We start from the raw sequence: 21,915 nt of genomic DNA, 5'->3' as shown, positions 1-21,915 counted from the left end.
GAAAGCAGATCATTTGGGGTTTTGGAATCTTAGGGAACTTTATTAACCATATGATGCATCAGTAGTCAAAATGACAGCTCAGGCCAGGCTCAGAGGAGTCTTTTTATTCCCCCTCTTTTCCAAATGGTACAGTATATGTTGTTACACGTGGCCTAACCTTTCAAATATTGACATTAGTGATGCTGCTGCTGCTAACAGTAAAGATATAGTACTTATTATGTGCCAGGCACTGCTCTGAGCATTTACCATATAGTCACTAATTTAATCCCTCAACAGCTCAGTGGTTACTCAAAGGAGTGCGTTTTGACCTAAATTTATGTCACTTATGCTCCTTTTCCATGATGCCTAATCTTTCACAACCCCTCCCCAGTTCAGTCCCTGCTCCTCCTGTCTCCCACCACCTTTTTTTTTTTTTGCTGCGTTGGGTCTTCGTTGCCGCGCACGGGCTTTCTCTAGTTGTGGCAAGCGGGGGCTACTTTTCGATGTGGTTCGCGGGCTTCTCATTGCGGTGGTTTCTCTTGTTGCGGAGCATGGGCTCTAGGCGCGCAAGCTTCAGTAGTTGTGGCACGTGGGCTCAGTAGTTGTGGCTCGTGGGCTCTAGAGCGCAGGCTCAGTGGTTGTGGCGCACGGGCTTAGTTGCTCCGCAGCATGTGGGATCTTCCTGGACCAAGGATTGAACCCATGTCCCCTGCATTGGCAGGCGGATTCTTTTTTTTTTTTTTTTTTTTTTTAATTTTATTTATGGCTGTGTTGGGTCTTCGTTTCTCTGCGAGGGCTTTCTCTAGTTGTGGCAAGCGGGGGCCACTCCTCATCGCGGTGCGCGGGCCTCTCTCCATCGCGGCCTCTCTTGTTGCGGAGCAGAGGCTCCAGACGCGCAGGCTCAGCAGTTGTGGCTCACGGGCCCAGTTGCTCCGCGGCATGTGGGATCCTCCCAGACCAGGGCTCGAACCTGTGTCCCCTGCATTGGCAGGCAGATTCTCAACCACTGCGCCACCAGGGAAGCCCTGGCAGGCGGATTCTTAACCACCGTGCCACCAGGGAAGTCCCCTCCTGTCCCCTTTGTCACCTACACCCCATGGCAGAAAGCAGAGGTGGGGTCAGGACACACAGGTTGAGGAACCTTGCCAAGGCCACCAGGCCTCTTCCCTTCTTCTTGTGGACTATCAGTGGAAAAGTGCCAAATAGGCCTGGGCCTCCTGACACCATGGCACCACGGATTTCACGTGGGTTTATTCTGTCCAACACCCAGAGCAAAGAGAAGACAGCAGGGGATCCCAGCTCTGAGAAGCTAGTTCCAGGGCCACACACCTAGATGCCACAGGGGCTAGGCAGGGCACCTGGGTGAGTGAAGTGGGACTAGGGGTTAGACGCAGGCGTACCTGCAGTGTGTACACTGATGTGGTAAGAAAAGATCCCACTTCCACCCAAGAAATACGCTTGTTCCCATATTTGTTGAAACACCTGACATAGCTTTCATTTTCCCACTTCCAGTAGGCCTGGGAACCGAGAGAGAATTCTGTACTGGAAGAGAAACAACAGCATGGCCGCCATGGTAATAGATGTCAGCTGGCACTTGACCTCAGCAGGAAGGAGACAGAGCGGGTGGGGACCGTGACGAACTGGAATTCACGCGTCCAGTCACCAGAGGGCGGCTGCTCCTCAGCCCCAGCATTGCTAGAGTTTCCAGTTTTCCGAGGGAAGCCGGAGACTCCTGTTTCGTGTGGAAATCTTACAATTTTTAAAATGGTAGTTTAAATTTAAAAACAGACAAAAACCACTGTATGGCCAAACCAAACATGCAGTTCCTAGTTTGTGACCTCTGAATTCAGGAATGCACATTGTCACAAGATGGTCCTACCCTTGGGTAAAGGAAAGTGGGGTGTTATCTGCAAAAGCATAGCAAAGAAAGCTGTGGGCCAGATTGGTTTAAAACCTCCTGGAGGGGCCTGATATGGTTCAGTTCCAATCTCTTTAACATTTGCAATGCCTTCCACATGGTAAGAGCTGAACAAGACAACGTTCTTGGTCTCTGCTTATATACCACTTTGGCTTGTGGGAGTTTGGGCTTATTCTGATTCCAGCTGGTCCTTATAGTTCCAACAACCAGTGCTGTCTGAGCAGCCTAACCTCTGAGCTTCAGTTCCAGATTCCTGGGACAGAGAATTTGATTGGTTCTGACTGGCTCTGACTGGTGCAGCCCTGGTTCAGTCACCTGTGTCTAAGGGAAGAGGGGGTCCTGGGATGGAAGGCTTCTCCATCCAGCCTGGGGACCGGTGATTGTGTGTGGCAGGGACACCAAAAAAGGATGCATGGACTGGGAATTGATGGTGGGGATCTCTTCGTTCATCTTTGGGTTCCGCCCCGAGAGAGACAAGCAATAGTGCGTTTTCTACTTCTACATTTGTGTTGTTTCTGAGAGTACAGAGCCTCATTACTCAACTTTGTTTTCTCTAAAGTACTACTTAGGTTTCCCAGGAGCTAAGTTGGATGCAGGCTTTCCAGGACTTGCCTTCTCCTCCATCAGGCCTTTCCAACAGGTTCTGCCTCATCCCGCAGAAAGGCTCCGTCTCTAGATGGAACATGTCCTTGGCAGGCTGGGGTGCTACCAGAGAAGCAGGAAAGGAAACACATCTTGGTGTAAAATAAAAATATCAAAAGTTAAAAGGTATTTCGCCATACTGAGGGAATGTTTTCTTAAAAAGCTGCAAGTTAGGTTTTTTAAAATTCATTTATTTTTAAATTTATTTTATTTTTTTATTTTTGGCTGTGTTTGGTCTTCATTGCTGTGCGCGGGCTTTCTCTAGTTGCGGAGAGCGGGGGCTACTCTTCGTTGCGACAGGCGGGCTTTTCACTGCGGTGGCTTCTCTTGTTGCAGAGCACAGGCTCTAGGCGCACGGGCTTCAGTAGTTGTGGCACGTGGGCTCAGTAGTTGTGGCTCGTGGGCTCTAGAGCGTAGGCTCAGTAGTTTTGGTGCACGGGCTTAGTTGCTCCGCGGCATGTGAGATCTTCCCGGACCAGGGCTCGAACCTGTGTCCCCTGCATTGGCAGGCGGATTCTTAGCCACTGCGCCACAGTGAAGTCCCTGCAAGTTAGGTTTTTAGCAACAGATTGAAAGGGCATTGCAGTGATTTTAGCCCAGGAGTCTGCAGAATACTTCCCACCAAATTTGGCCCACTGCTTGTTTTTGTAAAGCTTTATTGGAACACATTACACCCAGGTGTTTACTTCTTGTCTGTGGTTTGATTGCCCTGCAGCATCAGAGTTGAGTAGCTGCAACAGAGACTGTGCGGCCCACAAAATCAAAAACAGTTACAAGAATTCCTGCACTTGGGTTTGTGGGTGTATCTATTGCAGGTGAATGCTTCCTGCCCAAATAACTTGAGTAGCTTTTTAACCCACCACTTGAGTTTGTGTCTTTGAACAAGCCTCTCTTATATATTTTTATTTTATTACTTTTCTTTTTATAAAAGTGATATAAATTGATGGTAAAAAAGAATTGGAAAATGCACAACAGCATAAAGAAGGAAAAAGAAATTGCCATGATTCTTACACTGGATCCCCTCTCATTCATGTACTGATAGCTAATTAGCACTAGATGTTCTGTATTAGTGATCTTTTCACAAAATTAGAAGCATATACCTACTATTTTGAACATGTTTTAAAAAGTTAACACATATTGAACTTTCTCATATCATTAATTCCTTTTTAATACAGTGTTTTATTATTGCATAGTATTTTCACATGTGTATTCCATGATTTACTTAAATTCCTTATTGACGTCCAGTTATTCATTATATTCAAAAATGACATTATGTTTCTCTCTGATTATTTCCTTGGGATAAATTCCTGGGGTTAGAATTGCTGGCTCAAAAAGTGTGAGCATTTCTAAGGCTTGCAGTAGACGTTGCCAGATTGTCCTCCAGAAGGGTACGAAAGCACCCAGGTTTCATAGTATTGTATTTGCATTCGAAGGTTTCAGAAGGTTGGTTTAGGTTACCTTAACCTCAGCGTCTGTTTGTTTGAACACTGGTCTTGAGTAACTGTTTTGTTGACTTCTTTTCCCTTGCAGGCTCCCCCTCCCAAGCCACCCCGCCGGCAAGGAGGCTGGGCAGATGACTCCGTGAAGGCTTCCAGGTGAGTGCCGGCAGGTCACGGGGCGGGGCGGGGGTGGGTGGCAGGGGACACTGTGCTCCTGTGTTGTTCTTTTATTTTTTATAACCGCTTTACTGAGATGTAATTCATGTACCTTACAATTCACCCCTTTGAAACGTACAATTCAGCTGTTCTTAGTATATTTTCAGAGTTGTACTATCATCACCACAATCACTTTTAGAACATTTTTATTACCCCCTAAAGAAATGCCATACCCATTAGCAGTCACTGCCTGTGTCCCCCTGCAACCTCCCCAGCCCTAGGCAACCACCAGCCTGTTTTCTGTCTCTCTGATTTGCCTATTCTGGACATTTCATGTAAATGGAATCATATGTTACGTGGTCCTTTATGACTGCCTTCTTTCACTTGGCATAATGTTTTCAAAGTTCCTCCATATTCTAACATTCTGTGTTTTTCTTAAAGTTACTTTCTAAACAGAATGGACTTGCCTGTTAGTTACTGCTGGATTACAAATCATTTTGGTCTTTAATCCCTTGTAGTAAGTCTCAGACGAAAGGTAAACCAATATACATGTATGTATGTATATATGTTTACTACACCAGTGGGATGGCCAACGATAAACTCAGGAAAGGAATTTCTTTTTCTCAAAGAAGAGACATTACCCTTGTTCAGAATTTCCTTCAGCAGTTGTTGCCTTCAAAATGGCACTATCAGAAATATTTTTTTTCCAGTTTTCCCCCCTTCCTCCCCCCTTCCACTCCCCACCTCTAAACACACACACACACACACACACACACACACACACACACGTGTACACACACTTTTTTCCTCCCCTGAATCATCTGAAAATAAACTGCAGTCATCATGATATTTCACCTCTTAATACTCCAACATGCATCTCTGAAGATTAAGGACATTCTTTAAATAATCACGTATAATGATCACATCTAAAAAATTTCATAATGATTTAATAATATTTAAAATATAGTCTATATTTAAATTTCCCCAGTTGTCCCCAAAGTCTCTTTTGGAGTTCCAGGATCCAATCAGAGTTCACACATTGTGTTGGTAGTTCTGTCTCTTTTTATGCTCTTTTAGTCTCTATAATAATTCCAGCTCCCCTTCGCCCTACTACACCTCCACCCAGTACATTGACTTTTTTGAGGAATCCAGGTCAGTTGTCTTGTAGAGTGTCTCACATTCTAGATTCCTCTGATTGATTCCTCATGATTAGATTCAAGTTAAATGTTTTTGGCAAGAACTGGTGATATTGTGTACTTTTTATTGTATCAGAATGGTATAGAAAGATATACTCAGAGAAATCTCACTCCCATCCGTATTCTTTCCACCTCATTCCCTCCATCTCCCATGGATAACTTCTTTATTAGTTTCTGTTTTATCCTTCCTGTACTTCTTTTTGCAAAAAATAAACATGTATATATAAATTTAAAATGTATCCTTATTTGTTTCTATATGTTAAGATTCAGCAAACTGTGGCCCACAGGCCAGCCACCTGCTTTTATACAATTTTTAAAGGTTACTTTCCATTTATAGTTACTACAGAATATTGGCTCTATTCCCCTTGTTGTACAGTACGTCCTTGAGGCTGTCTTACACCCAATAGTTTTACCTCCCACTCCCCCACCCTATATTGCCCCTCCCCACCCTCATTCCCCACTGGTAACCACTAGTTTGTTCTCTGTGAGTCTGCTTCTTTTTTGTTATATTCACTAGTTTCTTGTATTTTTTAGATTCCACATAGAAGTGATATCATACAGTATTTGTCTTTCTCTGTCTGACTTATTTCACTTAGCATAATGCCCTCCAAGTCCATCTATGTTGCTACAAATGGCAATATTTTGTTCTTTTTTTTAATGGCTGAGTACTATTCCTTTGTGTGTCTATACACCACTTCTTAATCCATTCACCTGTTGATGAACATTTAGGTTGCTTCCATATCTTAGCAATTGTAAATAATGCTGCTATAAAAATTGGGGTACTTGTATCTTTTCAAATTAGTGTTTTTGTTTTGTTTTGTTTTGTTTGTTTTGGATATATACCCAGGAGTGTCATTGCTGGGTCATATGGTAGTTCTATTTTTAGTTTTCTGAGAAACCTCCATACTGTTTTCCACAGTGGCTGCATCAATTGATATTCCCACCAACAGTGTATAAGGGGTCCCTTTCTCCACATCCTTGCTAACATTTGTTATTTGTGTTCTTTTTGATGATAGCCATTCTGACAGGTGTAAGGTGATATCTCATTGTGGTTTTGATTTGCATTTCCCTGATGGTTAGTGATGTTGAACATCTTTTCATGTGCCTGGTGGCTATCTGCATTTCCTCTTTGGAAAAATGTCTATTCAGTTCTTCCGCCCATTTTTTAATCAAGTTGTTTGTTTTTTTTTTGATATTGAGTTGTGTGAGCTGTTTATATATGTTGATATTAACCCCTTATTGGTCATATCATTTGCAAATATTTTCTCCCATTCAGAAGGTTGTCTTTTCATTTTGTCGATGGTTTCCTTTGCTGTGCAAAAGCTTTTAAGTTTAATTAGGTTCCATTTGTTTATTTTTACTTTTATTTCCTTTACTTTAGGAGAGGATCCAAAAAAAATGTTGCTGCAATTTATGTCAAAGAGTGTTCTGCCTATGTTTTCCTCAAGTTGTTTTATATTATCTGGTCTCACATTTAGGTCTTTAATCCATTTTGAGTTTATTTTTGTGTATGGTATTAGAGAATGTTGTAATTTCATTCTTTTACATGTAGCTGTCCAGCTGTCCCAGCACCACTTGTTGAAGAGATTGTCTTTTCTCCATTGTATACTCTCGCCTCCTTTGTCATACATCAGGTGACTATAAGTGCACAGCCACCTGTTTTTATATATCATGTTTTATTGGAACACAACCACACTCTAAGTCTACATTTTATTTATTTATTTATTTATTTATTTATTGTTGAAGTAGAGTTGATTTACAATGTTGTGTTAATTACTTCTGTACAGCAAAGTGACTCGGTTATACATACATGCATTCTTTTTCAAATTCTTATCCATTATGGTTTATCACAGGATATTGAATATAGTTCCCTGTGCTATGAAGTAGGACCTTGTTGTTTATCCATCCTATATATACCAGCTGGCATCTGCTAATCCCACACTCCCAGTCCTCCCCTCCCCCACCCCCTCCCCGTTGGCAACCACCAGTCTGTTGTCTATGGCCCTGATTCTGTTTCTGTTTCCTAGATAGCTTCATTTGTGTCATATTTTAGATTCCACATATAAGTGATATCATATGGTATTTGTCTTTCTCTTTCTGACTTCGCTTAGTATGATAATCTCTAGTTACATCCATGTTGCTGCAAATGACATTATTTCATTCTTTTTTTATGGCTAGTAGTATTCCATTGTGTATATGTGCCACATCTTCTTTATCCATTCATCTGTTGATGGACATTTAGGTTGTTTCCATGTCATGGCTATTGTGCATAGTGCTGCTAGGAACACAGGGGTGCCTGTATCTTTTTGAATTAGAGTTTTGTCTGGATGTATACCCAGGAGTGGGATTGCTGGATCATATGGTAGTTCTATTTTTAGTTTTCTGAGGAACCTCCACACTGTTTTCCACAGTGGCTGCACCAACTTACATTCCCACCAGCAGTGTAGGAGGGTTCCCTTTTCTCCACACCCTCTCCAGCATTTGTGATTTGTAGACTTTTTAATGATGGCCATTCTGACCAGTGTGAGGTGATACCTCATTGTAGTTCTGATTTGCATTTCTCTAATAATTAGCAATGTTGAGCATCTTTTCATGTACCTATTGGCCATCTGTATTTCTTCTTTGGAGAAATGTCTCTTAAGGTCTTCTGCCCATTTTTCGATTGGGTTGTTTGTTTTTTTTGTTGTCAAGTTGTATGAGCTGTTTGTATATTTTGGAAATTAAGCCCTGTTGGTTGCATCATTTGCAAATATTTTCTCCCATTCTGTAGGTTGTCTTTTCATTTTGTTTATGGTTTTCTCTGCTGTGCAAAAGCTTGTAAGTTTGATTAGGTCCCATTTGTTTATTTTCGTTTTTATTTCTATTGCCTTGGAAGACAGACCTAAGAAAACATTGGTACGTAAATGTACACTTTAAAATTTAGGTCTCTGATCCATGTGGAATTAATTCCAGTGTATGGTATGAGGTGCAGATCTAGTTTTATCTTTTTTCTAAATGACTGTTGTCCCAGCACCATTTATTTGAAAATCCATCTTTCTCCAGTGAATTTAGAAGCCACCTTTGCCATAGTCTGTATGTTTGTATGTACTTGGGTCTGCTTTTGGACTCGTTATTCTGTTCTGGTGGTCTTTCTGTCTATTTATATGCCATATATGCCATATGCTATTTAAGTGCCACACTGTTCCTTTGGTGAACATAACACTGCTTTTTCGTGTTAACTAAGAAGAAGGTGACTTTGAAATATGCTAGTGAGAGGCTAATAGAGGAGCCCCATTTTTCTAAGTTATTAGGGGATTCTAGTGTTTGTATTATCTGGAATTTATTTTGAAATATGGAAATGAGTCAAATCCTATATCTGCTTCTTAGAGAAAAAAAAAGAGAATCTCAAGTGTTAATTCCTCGACGAATATATTAAAGATTTTTCCAGATCAGATCCATTTTCCCTGGGAGGGAAGTGCTCTTCCATTTCCGGTGTTACTTTTCAAGGGATCCCCTTGCTTGGCTCCTCGGGCTGCCGCCTGGCCCTGACCCCTCAGTGTCTGTCGGCATGCCCAGGGCTCACCCTCCAGCCGCCTCTCCTCTGTCGACGCTCACTCTCGGCTTGCTCTCCATCCCTTCTCGGGCGTTCTCCTATCACCTGTACACTGATAACCCCAGAGTTTGTATCTCCAGCCCAGTCCCTCCCCTGAGCATCTAGCTGTCCACATGACCTTTCCACCTGAATGTGCAACTCAGTCCTAACACGTCCAAATCGGTCCTCTTCATTTCCACCCCTTCCACCCCGTCCCCTCATCTGCACCTCCCCAAGGCCCCTCAGGTCTCCATAAATGGGCTCCACCTTCCCTGTCAATCAGACGCTGAACTTTGGGGTCGTCCTGTACTCCTCCATGTCCACTCGGTTCAGTCTGTCAGCAAACCTGTTCAGTCTACGGTTGAAACACACTTGTCGTCCGCACGGCCAGTGCTATAGCCAGCGTCGTTCCTGGTGCTGACGCAGGCCAGGCTCTCCTGACTGGCCTCCCCCTTCACCGGTGCCTCCCTTGGTCTTATCTGCAAGAGCCAGAGTGACCTCTTTATAACATAGGTCAGGTCATTTCACATTTGTCTGCTCAGAACCCTCCAGGGGCATCCCCCCCACCCCAAAGTAAACCCCCCAGTCTTTACCATGGCTTCCCAGCCTCCACCTGACCTCACTTTATATAGAGTAGCACCCCTTATCAGTCCGTGTTCCCCATCTCCTGCTGTAGGTTTCACCACCTTACATATATCCATACACACACGTGTGCACATACACGTATTGTCGTTTTCTCTCTACTCTCCTGTAAGCTCCGTGAGAGGAGACGCAGCCTTGTTCACATACCCCCAGTACCTCAGACAGTGCCAGGCCATGATGAGCACTCAGTGACTATTTATTGAACACATGAATGATGAGATCAGTAGTTTGGTTGGTCACTTACTGTGTCGGTGTGGCACGTGGAGCTCTGGAAGGCTGGGAGACCTGTTGGGGAGGTGATGCTCTGTGTGAAGGGTGATAAGAGCCTGAACTGGGGCAGTGTGTGTGAGCATGGACAGGAGAGATTTGGAGACATTTTGGGGGTAGAGTTCATAGAAGTGCCATTAGTTGGGTGCAGGGCAGAGGGTGGAGTTGAAGGTCCACTGCAAGGTGCCTGGCTTCGGTGACTGGTTGGGTAGTGGTGCCGTCAGGTGGAGAAGGCAGGAGGAGAGACCTGACTTGGGGGCGGTGGCAGTGCGTACAGATCGTCTCCACGGTGTGGGAGTCTAGAAGAGAGGTCAAAAAGCAGTTACAATTTGAGCCATGTGTACAAATAGAAGACAAGGACAGAACCTTGGGTTTGGTTGTTTGGAGGTTACTAGAGGCCTTTGAGGAAGTGATTACAGTGATTTGTGTTGGGGCAAAAGCCGATTACAGTGGGTTGAAGAGGAAGGTGGAAGTGAGAAAATGGGGATAGTGGTACAGGCTCCTACTCTGAGAGGGAAAGGAAAGAGGTGGGGCAGTATTTGGAAGGGGGAGTCTGTGTTGAGACTCGTGTGTGTGATACCTGGGGAAAGAGTGATTACACATGAAATAGGGGGGTGTGAAGGAGTAGGATCCTGGAGACATAGGGTAAGACCTTCCGAGAGAGACTAATTAACCTTGGACGGGAAGAGGCAGGGACATTTTTCCTCCAGGACAGGAGGGAGCTTGGAAAGGCTGGCAAGTTATAAAAAAAGGCTGAGGGGAGTAGGGAATTGGGGGAAGAGGCCATTTTGAATTGGCCTGCGTTTTTTTTTTTCTTCTTCTTTTTTCAAAGTGGGAAGGCAAACAGTGTTGAGCTTATTGGAGCAAAGGAGAACTGGCATCTGGAGGCAAGTAGAACAGATTCAAAACAAAGAGGAAAGGGGGCCAACTAGCGGTAAGAGAGGCGATTGTTGGACTGGATTGAGGGTCTGCCCCGTGAAGGCTGGAAAACGTGAGCTCCTGCTATTTGCAGGTGCCCCAGGGAAGCTATGTGCTTCCTGACCTGCAAGATCTTTGATTCCAATTAGGGAGATGAGGCATTTTCATTCACAAAAGTCAGGATCGGCAAAAGGAGCACATCATAAGTGAGAAACTAACGGAGTGGCCAACCCTGGTATTGTGACGTCAGAAGAGAGTAATCGCAGTAGTCAGGGAGCCCCTTGCAGAGGAGATGGGGGTCAAGCTGGAGGAATTCTGATGGGCAAAGAGCATTGTGAGGAGAGCATTTTGGTTCAAGGATTGGTGTAGGCATAAGTGTTGGGGGGTGGGGAGCAGTAACCGCACTGTCAGTCTGGTTAGAGCAGAGAATTCACACTAAAAATATTGTCTCACCTTAAATTCTTTTGGGATGATAATAGTGGTACTGTGCTAGATACCTGTCTCAGCCAGTTCAGGCTGCTATAACAATATTCTAGAAAGGATGGTTTAAACAACAAGCATTTATTTCTCTCAGTTCTGGAGGCTAGAAATCTAGAGGCTGGGTTCACATGGCCTTCCTTGGTGTGTGTACACACAGAGAGATCTTCTGTCTCTTCCTCATTTTATGAGGGCACTAATCCCATCATGGGGGTTCCACCCTCATGACCTCATCTAACCATAATTTGTTCCCAAAGCCCCCACCTTCAAACACCATCGCATTGGGGGTTAGGGTTTCAGCATATGAATTTGGGGAGCCACACACATTCAGTCCATAGCTGCACCTTATACCCTATTATTATTATTATTATTATTATACCCCTATTGGGTAGGTTTTAGTTTCTAAGGTAGGTACCCCTCTACAAGGGAGGGAGGAGGAAAGTGAGGCTCACAGAGGTCTACATTGTTGCCAGTGGGAAGTAGGCGGGCTGTTTACAGATCTGCCTGAGGAGCCCTCAGCCAGGGATGTGAGTTTCTGGGATGCCTTTGTTTTGTTTGCATAACACTGCCCAAGATAGAGAGCAGGGCATGTGTCACCCACCTCACTGGCTAGAGCCGTTGGCTGCCGGAACCCAAATACTCACCCTGAGCCACAGGAAAGGGCTGTATTCAGGAATGGCCTGGGGCCTGGGATCCTGTCCCCTCTCTTGGCACCACAGTCATAGCTATGCCAAAGATTCCATCTTGGAGCCAGGCTGGCCTTGGCTCCGAAGTTGTCTGAGGTGGGGCACTTATAGTCGGTGGGGAATAGAGCTGAAGGAGAGTCAACCAGACTTGGGAAAGAGAGGAAGGAAAGGTAGTCTGATTAAGTTTTGTCTCAAAGTGTCTGTTTTGGGGTTTGTCCCTGCATTGATCTGCAAGGGAATGAGGCAAGTAATGGCCCCTCGGGGACTTTCAGGACTTTGCTCTCAATGTCAGCCGTCATTTTCAATCACCCTCTCCCTCCCAGCCATTAATTTTGGCCCAGGATCATGGGGACTTGTCCATCTATCACTCCTAATTGACACTAAATGATCTGTCAGTTTATTGATGAACGGCAGGAGTGGAATTGTCACAATATATTTTACTTTCTAACAACTCCTCCTGACAATTTTACCTTGTCCATCTCACTCTCCTCACATAAATCTCCATAGGCCGCTCATTCCTTCTCATGGGCTGTTCTGGTGCCAGCCACTTCCACACCATCTGCACGTGTCAAGGACATCAAGATGGCGGTGGAACAGCCGTGTGCTGGTCCTGAGGTTGCCCCCTTCCCTCCTCCTTCTCTCTTTCCCTCTTGCTTTTTTTTTTTTTTTTTTTAATGGCATAGATGTTCCAAGAATACTAAAGGGCTTCTGCCCTCTCCCTCTGTGTCATTGTCATACCAGAGTCTCTTTACCTTCTTGTTAGCCACGAGTAGTTAATTCTTATTAGGCTACAAAAGTGTAAAACGCAAAAGTTCAGAGCTGCTAGGCTCCTAGATCTGTAAGCACAGTTGCAGACACATGTTTTGTCCTCTTTACGGCAGCTCTGTTATAGGCTGTCCATCTCCATAGAAGTCAGTTTCTTAGAAAGATGTCACAGAGGGTAGGTTAACCAGAGCTTGCCCACTGATGTGCTGTGTGCTGCACTGTGAGTGCAGGTGTACCAAGATGTGGGTGCTCTGTCCTTGGACCTTTGGGGCCAGGCTTAGAGCTGCCAAGGCCTCCAGGCTGTCACCGGTAGCCACCAGCAGTCTCATCCGTGCACCCCAGTTTTCCATACAGCTGTTATTTTTAAGTGCCCCAAGTCTTGAAAAAGATGGGGAAGTGCTGGGTTAGATATATATAAGGGTATATAGTTATTTCATCTTAAGAAGGTGTACCTATGGGTGTGAAAAATCCTTTATCCTTTATGAGGCCAAGGATGAGTAGAGGAGCTTGACAACATACTAAAATGTCATTGCCCTCCTCCCTCCTTCCTTTCCTGCCGAAGATAATTTCTGTTAACTGATAGGGACTGTTTTTGTTTATTAACCATCATTCCATTATCATGCCTATCAAAATTAATAATGATTCCTTAATGTCATCTGATAGCCAGATCATATTCAAGTACTTCCATTGTCTCAAAGATGTCTTTTTATAGTTGATTATAAAAAGAGCAAATCAAGGTCCCCACCTGTATTTAGTCATCTTTAGTCTCTTTCATTCTGCAGCCTTCCCTACCCCACACCCACCTCTTTTTTCTCCCATGTCATTGGTTTTTTGTGGGTTTTTTTGAGAAACTTGTCCTGTAGAGTGTCCCACATTCTGGATTTGGCCTATTGCTTCCTAGTTAAGGTTTCTAACTTGTTCCTTTGGCGCTCACGTTCCCTGTGAAGCTGGGGGTTCGATCTAGATCAGCTGGGGGTTAGACGCAGACTTGCGGTCTTGGCAGGAGTACTCTGGAGACGGGGCTGTGTACATCCCACTGCAGCGCAGCCATAGGCACAGGTGTCCGGGGTTCCACTTTAACTGAGGCTGTGATTGATCCTTGGGGTCAGGGGTGTGGCCTCCATGTTAGTCCCCACCAGACTCCTGCCTGCTGGTCGAAGCATCCATCGATGATTGTTGCCTAGAGCCATGATTTCATTAAAGGGTGTCAAGTGGTGATTTTCTTTTTTTTTTTTTTTTTAAAGATTTTTTTTTTAAACTAATTTATTTAATTTATTTATTTTGGGCTGCGCAGGGTCTTCATTGCTGTGCAAAGGCTTTCTCTAGTTGCCGCAAGCGGGGGCTACTCTTCGTTGGGGTGCGCGTGCTTCTCATTGCGGTGGATTCTCTTGGTGTGGAGCAGGGGCTCTCGGCACGCTGGCTTCAGTAGTTGTGCCTCGCGGGCTCAGTAGTTGTGGCTTGTGGGCTCTAGAGTGCAGGCTCAGTAGCTGTGGCGCACGGGCTTAATTGCTCTGTGGCATGTGGGATCTTCCCGGACCAGGGCTCGAACCCGTGTCCCCTGCATCCGCAGGCGGATTCCCAACCACTGCACCACCAGGGAAGCCCAAGTGGTGATTTTCTAATTCTCACTTATTAACAGAAATTCTTTCATAAGGAACTTTCTCTCATCAACTATTTGGTTACCTGAAATACAACTTATTATACCTATAATCCTGCCTTTTGCCCGCTCCAGTCTTTTTATTTTGAAAAATTTCAAACCTATAGAAAAGTTTGAGAATAATACAACAAAACATCCTTCTGACAGTGTTTCACTGCATGTGGCTCATTCTCTATTTTTTTGTTTTTATTTTTTACTGACCTATTTGAGAGCTGTAGCTACCTTTGCATTTCCATTACTTAACAGTAAATAGTTACTTTGCAAGAGATTTTTGTCTACACCGTTTGCTTCTCGGTCTGTAGTACTTGACACATATAGGTGTTCAGTACATATTTGATGATTGAGTGACTTTTGGACATTTCTTACAGAGCTCCAGTAATTAAAAAGGGACCAGGTATCCCTGAGTCCTTGACCTTCAGATTTTCATCAATATGTACGATTTTGTTGAAGTACTGAGAATTTATTTTCCGCATGCTGCCCTGAGCCACAAAGATCCCAGAATTGGTATGACATGGCAGGGGTCCTGGGCATCATGGGTGAGCAGTTATTTAGTTCTCAGCGAGGTTGGTCAGGCATCAGAGATGAGTGTCCAGTATTGGATGAAATCAGATGAGGCGGTTGCATGTGAGATGGTTGAGAAGGGAAGGTCTTAGGTAGTTTATTGTGCATCCATTTCCAACAAATGTGCCCAGGGCTTGGGCACCATGTCCCTGTTTCTGTGGCTTTTGGAGATGCCCATGAGAGCCCTCTGCTTGAATCTCTGTCTCAACTTTATCATCATTGCTCCCACCTGCATATGTGCTTTTCCTCCACGTGGCTTCCGAGACAAAACAGATTCAGAAAAGGTGGCTTCAGGGCCAAGCAACAACATATCTTTTTTTTTTTCATCTTTATTGGAGTATAATTGCTTTACAATGTTGTGTTAGTCTCTGCTGTACAACAAAGTGAAACAGCTATATGTATACATATATCCCCATATCCCCTCCTTCTTGAGCCTCCCTCCCACCCTCCCTATCCCACCCCTCTAGGTGGTCACAAAGAACCAAGCTGATCTCCCTGTGCTATGCAGCAGCTTCCCACTGGCTATCTGTTTTATATTTGGTAGTGTATATGTGTCAGTGCTACTCTCTCACTTCGTCCCAGCTTCCCCTTCCCCTGCCCGTGTCCTCAAGTCTGTTCTCTACGTCTGCCTCTTTATTCTTGCCCTGCCACTAGGTTCATCAGTACCATTTTTTTAGATTCTATATATGTGCATCAGCATGCGGTATTTGTTTTTCTCTTTCTGACTTACTTCACTGGGTATGACAGACTCTAGGTCCATCCACCTCACTACAAATAACTCAGTTTAGTTTCTTTTTATGGCTGAGTAATATGCCATTGTATATATATGTGCCACATCTTCTTTATCCATTCATCTGTCGATGGACATTTAGGTTGCTTCCATGTCCTGGCTATTGTAAATAGTGCTGCAATGAACATTGTGGTACATGTATCTTTTTGAATTATGGTTTTTTCAGGGTATATGCCTAGTAGTGGGATTGCTGGGTCATATGGTAGTTCTATTTTTAGTTTTTTAGGGAACCTCCATACTGTTCTCCATAATGGTTGTATCAATTTACATTCCCACCAACAGTGCAGGAGGGTTCCCTTTTCTCCACACCCTCTCCAGCATTTATTATTTCTAGATTTTTTGATGATGGCCATCTGACCGTTGTGAGGTGATACCTCATTGTAGTTTTGATTTTCATTTCTCTAATGATTAGCGATGTTGAGCATCTTTTCATGTGTTTGTTGGCAATCTGTATGTCTTCTTTGGAGAAATATCTATTTAGGTCTTCCGCTCATTTTTGGATTGGGTTGTTTGTTTTTTGATATTGAACTGCATGAGCTGCTTGTATATTTTGGAGATTAATCCTTTGTCAGTTGCTTCATTTGCAAATATCTTCTCCCATTCTGAGGGTTTTGTCTTGTTTATGTTTCTTTTTGTCTTGTTTATGGTTTCCTTTGTTGTGCAAAGGCTTTTAAGTTTCATTAGGTCCCATTTGTTTATTTTTGTTTTTATTTCCATTACTCTAGGAGGTGGGTCAAGAAGGATCTTGCTGTGATTTATGTCATAGTGTTCTACTTATATTTTCCTCCCAAGAGTTTTATAGTGTCTGGCCCTACATTTAGGTCTTTAATCCATTTTGAGTTTACTTTTGTGTATGGTGTTAGGAAGTGTTCTGATTTCATTCTTTTACATGTAGCTGTCCAGTTTTCCCATCACCACTTATTGAAGAGGCTGTCTTTTCTCCATTGTATATTCTTGCCTCCTCTGTCAAAGATAAGGTGACCATATATGTGTGGGTTTATCTCTGGGCTTTCTATCCTGTCCCATTGATCTGTATTTCTGTTTTTGTGCCAGTACCATACTGTCTTGATTACTCTAGCTTTGTAGTATAGTCTGAAGTCAGGGAGCCTGATTCCTCCAGCTCTGTTTTCCTTCTCAAGATTGTTTTGGTTATTCGGGGTCTTTTGTGTTTCCATACAAATTATAAAATTTCTTGTTCTAATTCTGTGAAAAATGCCATTGGTAGTTTGATAGGGATTGCATTGAATCTGTAGATTGCTTTGGGTAGTAGAGTCATTTTCACAATGTTGATTCTTCCAATCCAGGAACATGGTATATCTCTCCATCTGTTTGTATCATCTTTAATTTCTTTCATCAGTGTCTTATAGTTTTCTGCATACAGGTCTTTTGTCTCCTTAGGTGGGTTTATTCCTAGGCATTTTATTCTTTTTGTTGCAGTGGTAAATGGGAGTGTTTCCTTAATTTCTCTTTCTGATTTTTCATCATTAGTGTATAGGAATGCAAGAGATTTCTGTGCATTAATTTTGTATCCTGCTACTTTACCAAATTCATTGATTAGCTCTAGTAGTTTTCTGGTGGCATCTTTAGGATTTTCTATGTAAGTATCATGTCATCTAACAACATATCTTTTTAATGTACATCTTACATTTGTTTGTTCTATGTGGGCTCCCCAGAGAGCAATTTCTTGCTTTGCTCTCAAGTTATGTTCAGATCCTGGATGGAAAGATGGTAGAGGAAGAGCTAGAGAAGTCTTTACTTTAGTGAACTTAGAGAATTCACAGGGTTGTTTTTGGTTTGTTTGTTTGGGTTTTTTTCTTTAGAAAATTGGAATTTAATTATGTTGTTTATCACTGTAAATCATTTACATTCAGTAGGATCTGAGGACAAAATAAATAATACCAAAACTGTGTACAGTTTAAATAACTAGTGAAAAATAAGTGACCCCATGAAACAGGGAAAGTGTGTGATTTGTCGAGCTCATTTGATCCTTACACCCTTCCTGTCTTCAGACACTTGTGTTGGTAGCTATTAGGTAGGGAGGAATGAGAATAAGGGTCAGATGATGGCAGGACTCAACTGAGCTGTCCTTTCCTACTCAGCCCCGAAGTGTCCTCAGCCGTAAGGTGTTTACTGCAAGTCACCCTGCACGGGCAGAGGCGAAGGTGAGCATTTGTTGGTTCTGCGGACATGTGGACAGAGCACTGCCCCTTGACCAGCACGTGCCCCCAGGTCTATCTTTGGCAGACAGAACCCCTTTTTGTAATGACGGTATTCTGCCTTTTTATGGAGTAAGGTCTATTTGACCTTAAAGCTCAAACGTAACTAAGTTGAGAAAGGTGAATCATTTCCTGAAGAGGATTGTGAAAGAGAAAGAGTAGGATGCGGAGACAATACAAATCCTTATGTTTTAGACATTGTATGACTTCATGTCATCTATTGAGACATTAAAACTCTTAGTGAATTTTTACTTTTATTTATTTTAAACAAATTTTTAAAAATCATAGTATAGAATTCAAAACACAAAAAGGCTGGGATATAAAATGGAAGTTTCTCTCTGCCTTTCTTGTTCCCCCCAGGCACCCAGATTCCCTTCTTGGAGGCAGCCACTGTTCACCAGTTTTTTTGAGTTCCTCCCAAAGATAGTCTATGCCTTTACAAAAACTATAAGTTAATGTATTCTTTTACTCCCCACCCCCAGCATAAATGGTAGCATATCTATTCTGCATTTTTCTTTTATCATATTACAGTATTTCTTGGTGATCTTTCTGAATCTCAATACAGAGTAGAACTGCCTCATTTATTTATTTATTTATTTTTGAATTTTATTTTATTTATTTTTTATACAGCAGGTTCTTATTAGTTATCTATTTTATACATATTAGTGTATATATGTCAATCCCAATCTCCCAATTCATCCCACCACCACCACCTTCCCAGTTTCTCCCCTTGGTGTCCTTGCGTTTGTTCTCTACATCTGTGTCTCTGTTTCTGCCTTGCAAATCAGTTCATTTGTACCATTTTTCTAGATTCCACATATGTGCGTTAATATATGATATTTGTTTTTCTCTTTCTGACTTACCTCACTCTGTATGACAGTCTCTAGGTCCATCCATGTCTCTACAAATGACCCAATTTCGTTCCTTTTTATGGCTCAGTAATATTCCATTGTATATATGTATCACATCTTCTTTATCCATTCATCTGTCGATGGGAGTTTAGGGTGCTTCCATGACCTGGCTATTGTAAATAGTGCTGCAGTGAACATTGGGGTACATGTGTCTTTTTGAATTATGGTTCTCTCTGGTTATATGCCCAGTAGTGGGATTGCTGGGTCATATGATAAGAATTGCCTCATTTTTAAGGGCTGCATAGTACTCCAGAATTTCCTATCTCAGTGAAAGTAATTATGAGCACACGATAGGTATGATATTGATATTTTCCCAGGCTGTAAAAGGAGACTTGCAGTATTTATTCATGTAATAGCCATAACATGACTCTTTGGAAAGTATCATAAAGGCTTCAGATATGGTACATATGGATTCCATAGGCTAGGGAAGAGATAGGAAGCATGCATCAACCTTTTTTCCTCTGAGGATTGGAGGATAGGCATTTTCATGCATTTACATTTGGATTGATAAAAGTGATGTTCTACATTATATTCATTGCAGTTTAGGGCCCTGGATGGCTTGTCTAGTGTCACAAAACCAGTTTACTTATGCAAATGACTAAATATGAAATAATTGGAATCTTGCAATTCTGTCAAGTGCCTCCCAATTGAAGGCGATAGCAGTCTTTTCCCGTAAGCCCCATGTGGGGTAGCATTTGGATACTTCCCTTCCCACTCTGAAAAGTGGAGCAGTCTTCCTGACGAGTGGCCCTGGTCAGTCCCTACCTGGAGCAGAGGTGAGCACCAGATGCCCAGGGAGATGGGGAGGGGCACATGCAGTGACTTGAGATGAACTTGTTGCCTGTGCTTGTGCACGAGGGAGAGGACAGCTGAGGCCCAAGGCTACACAGCACACAGGAGCTGTGTTTCTAGGATTGAAGTCAGCAGTACTGCTCCCAAGTTGCCTGCGGGGAGACCTGTCACAAGGGCTGCCAAAGACTGCAAAGTACGGGCTCCCATCCCACCTCATCCAGAGCCTGCTTCCCTGCAGGCCTTCAGCTTCTCTTGACTAGCTTGAGTTTTATTTTTGTGATTGAAAACCAGGAGTGGTTCTAGAATGGGTTCTTAGCGTGTCCTGTGAAGGCTTTGACTTTTAGCCCTTTACAGTTTCTAGTTTTGTAGAGGTGCAAATTTTCCTGTGACTGGAGCTGGTTCTTTCTGGGAACCAGGTGTAGGATTGTACAGGAGGAGGGTCAGGAGGGAACTGACAGGCCCACAGAAGTATCCTTTAAATGTCACCAGCCAAAAAGCACAGCGTCCTATGGAATATTCCTTTGTCTTTCTGGATTATCACTTAGTGCAGAGGTCTTGAAACTAGAAGGTTCTGTCTAATCTCCTGTCAAATTCTGGTGTCTCTACAAGTGCTGGGCTGGGGTCTGCCTGAACCCCCTCTATTGCTGGGGAGTTCAGTGGAAACATTTATATTTTTTATAAAGTCTGTTTTAGTTGTACAAGCAAACCAAAGACACTTTAATGATATAAAAATTCCAACAAGACATGAAGCTAGATTTGTCTGAAACTACCATCTCCTCCAATCCTAGTCATCTCTCTAGAAGTAACTACTTGTAACAGTTCATTGATATATTTTTTTTTATAAATTTATTTACATATTATTTTTGGCTGCTTTGGGTCTTTGTTGCTTCATGCGGGCTTTTTCTAGTTGCAGTGAGCTGGGGCTACTCTTCGTTGTGGTGCGCAGGCTTCTCATTGTGGTGGCTTCTCTTGTTGCGGAGCATGGGCTCTAGGCGCACAGGCTTCAGTGGTTGTGGCACATGGGCTCAGTAGTTGTGGCTCGCCGGCTCTAGAGTGCAGGCTCAGTAGTTGTGGCGCACGGGCTTAGTTGCTCCACGGCATGTGGGATCTTCCCGGACCAGGGCTCGAACCCGTGTCCCCTGCATTGGGAGGAGGATTCTTAACCACTGCGCCACCAGGGAAGTCCCTCATTGGTATCTTTTACCAACAGTAGATATATTATATATTTTTACACAATAGATATACTTAACAGAAATATATATATGTAGTTGTCCCTCAGTATCCAAGGGGGATTGGTTCCAGGACACCCCTGGATACAAAAATTGTCAATGCTCAAAATGGTGTGGTATTTACATATAACCTACACACATCCTCCCGTATACTTTAAATCATGTCTGGATTACTTATGATACTTAATACAATTTAAATGCTATGTGAATAGTTGTAAATACATTGTAAATGCTATGTAAAGAGTTGCCGGAGTGTGGCAAATTAAAGGTTAGCTTTTTGAGGTTTTTTTTCAAATATTTTCAATCAGTGGTTGGTTGAATCCACAGATACAGAACCCATGGATATGGAGGGAGGATTATATGTGTGTGTATTTATGTGTGTGTGTACACATATATACATGTATACATACACACAACCTCCCTGCTCCGCGATGTTTCTTTAACAGTTCATCTTTAGGAAATTTGCAGCTCCATCCTCTGATCCAGATTCCGTCTTCTGGGGCCACACTGCAGAACCACGTATGGACAGCCCACATGTCTCGCCCAGCCCTCTTGTTGTATGGATGGGAAAACACACACACACACACACACACACACACACACACACACCATTTAATGTGGCTTTTGTGCCGGGTGCTGTGCTAAGCACAGTTGTCTTACTTTATCCTCAGAACACCCGCATGAGGTAGGCGGTGTTATTATTCCCACTAACAGATGAGGAAGCAAGTTCAGAAAGGCTAACTCACCTGCTCACGCTCACACAGCTAGTAAGTAGCCAGCAGGATTTGAACCCAGATGAGTCTGACCGCGGGGTCACGTTCCTGTTCTTTGCGCCTCGCCACCTTCTGTTTTGTGCCCTGGACCCCTGGCATAGTGCCTTTGCACTGGGTAGAGCCTCAGCGGGTGTTCCTGAGGGCCGTCTTGTTCCCTTGTGGGCAGAGCAGCAGGGGGTGAATGCCTGACCTCGGCCTCTCAGCCTCCCCAGCCAGCTGCCTGCAGAGCTGGCTCCGGGCAGCCGGCCTCCTGACCTGAGGGGAAGGTGAGCGTAAAGGACGCAGCCTGCCTGTCGGGACGCGAGCCAAAGCCATGCCGGTCCCGCCGTT

General features: G+C 43.5%; 1 protein-coding gene and 1 long non-coding RNA gene across 3 annotated transcripts in view; one reads left to right on the top strand and one right to left on the bottom strand.

Annotated features, from left to right (window-relative positions):
* Positions 1–21,915, bottom strand: part of LOC309626636 — a 1,318,538-nt gene that overhangs the window by 549,364 nt on the left and 747,259 nt on the right. The window lies entirely within an intron of this gene.
* The window catches only part of IFT43 (intraflagellar transport 43), an 89,235-nt gene that overhangs the window by 29,646 nt on the left and 37,674 nt on the right, over positions 1–21,915 (top strand). For both annotated transcript variants that reach the window (XM_082387586.1, XM_082387587.1), the window contains exon 3: positions 4,070–4,134. In XM_082387586.1, coding sequence (XP_082243712.1) covers positions 4,070–4,134 — 65 coding nt within the window. The remainder of the gene's footprint in view (positions 1–4,069; positions 4,135–21,915) is intronic.

The sequence above is a fragment of the Balaenoptera borealis genome, assembly GCF_965194805.1.
Source record: "Balaenoptera borealis genome assembly, chromosome: 3".
NCBI lineage: Eukaryota > Metazoa > Chordata > Mammalia > Artiodactyla > Balaenopteridae > Balaenoptera > Balaenoptera borealis.
The sequence above is the reverse complement of the archived record's forward strand: the minus strand, read 5'-3'. Positions and strand labels throughout refer to the sequence as shown.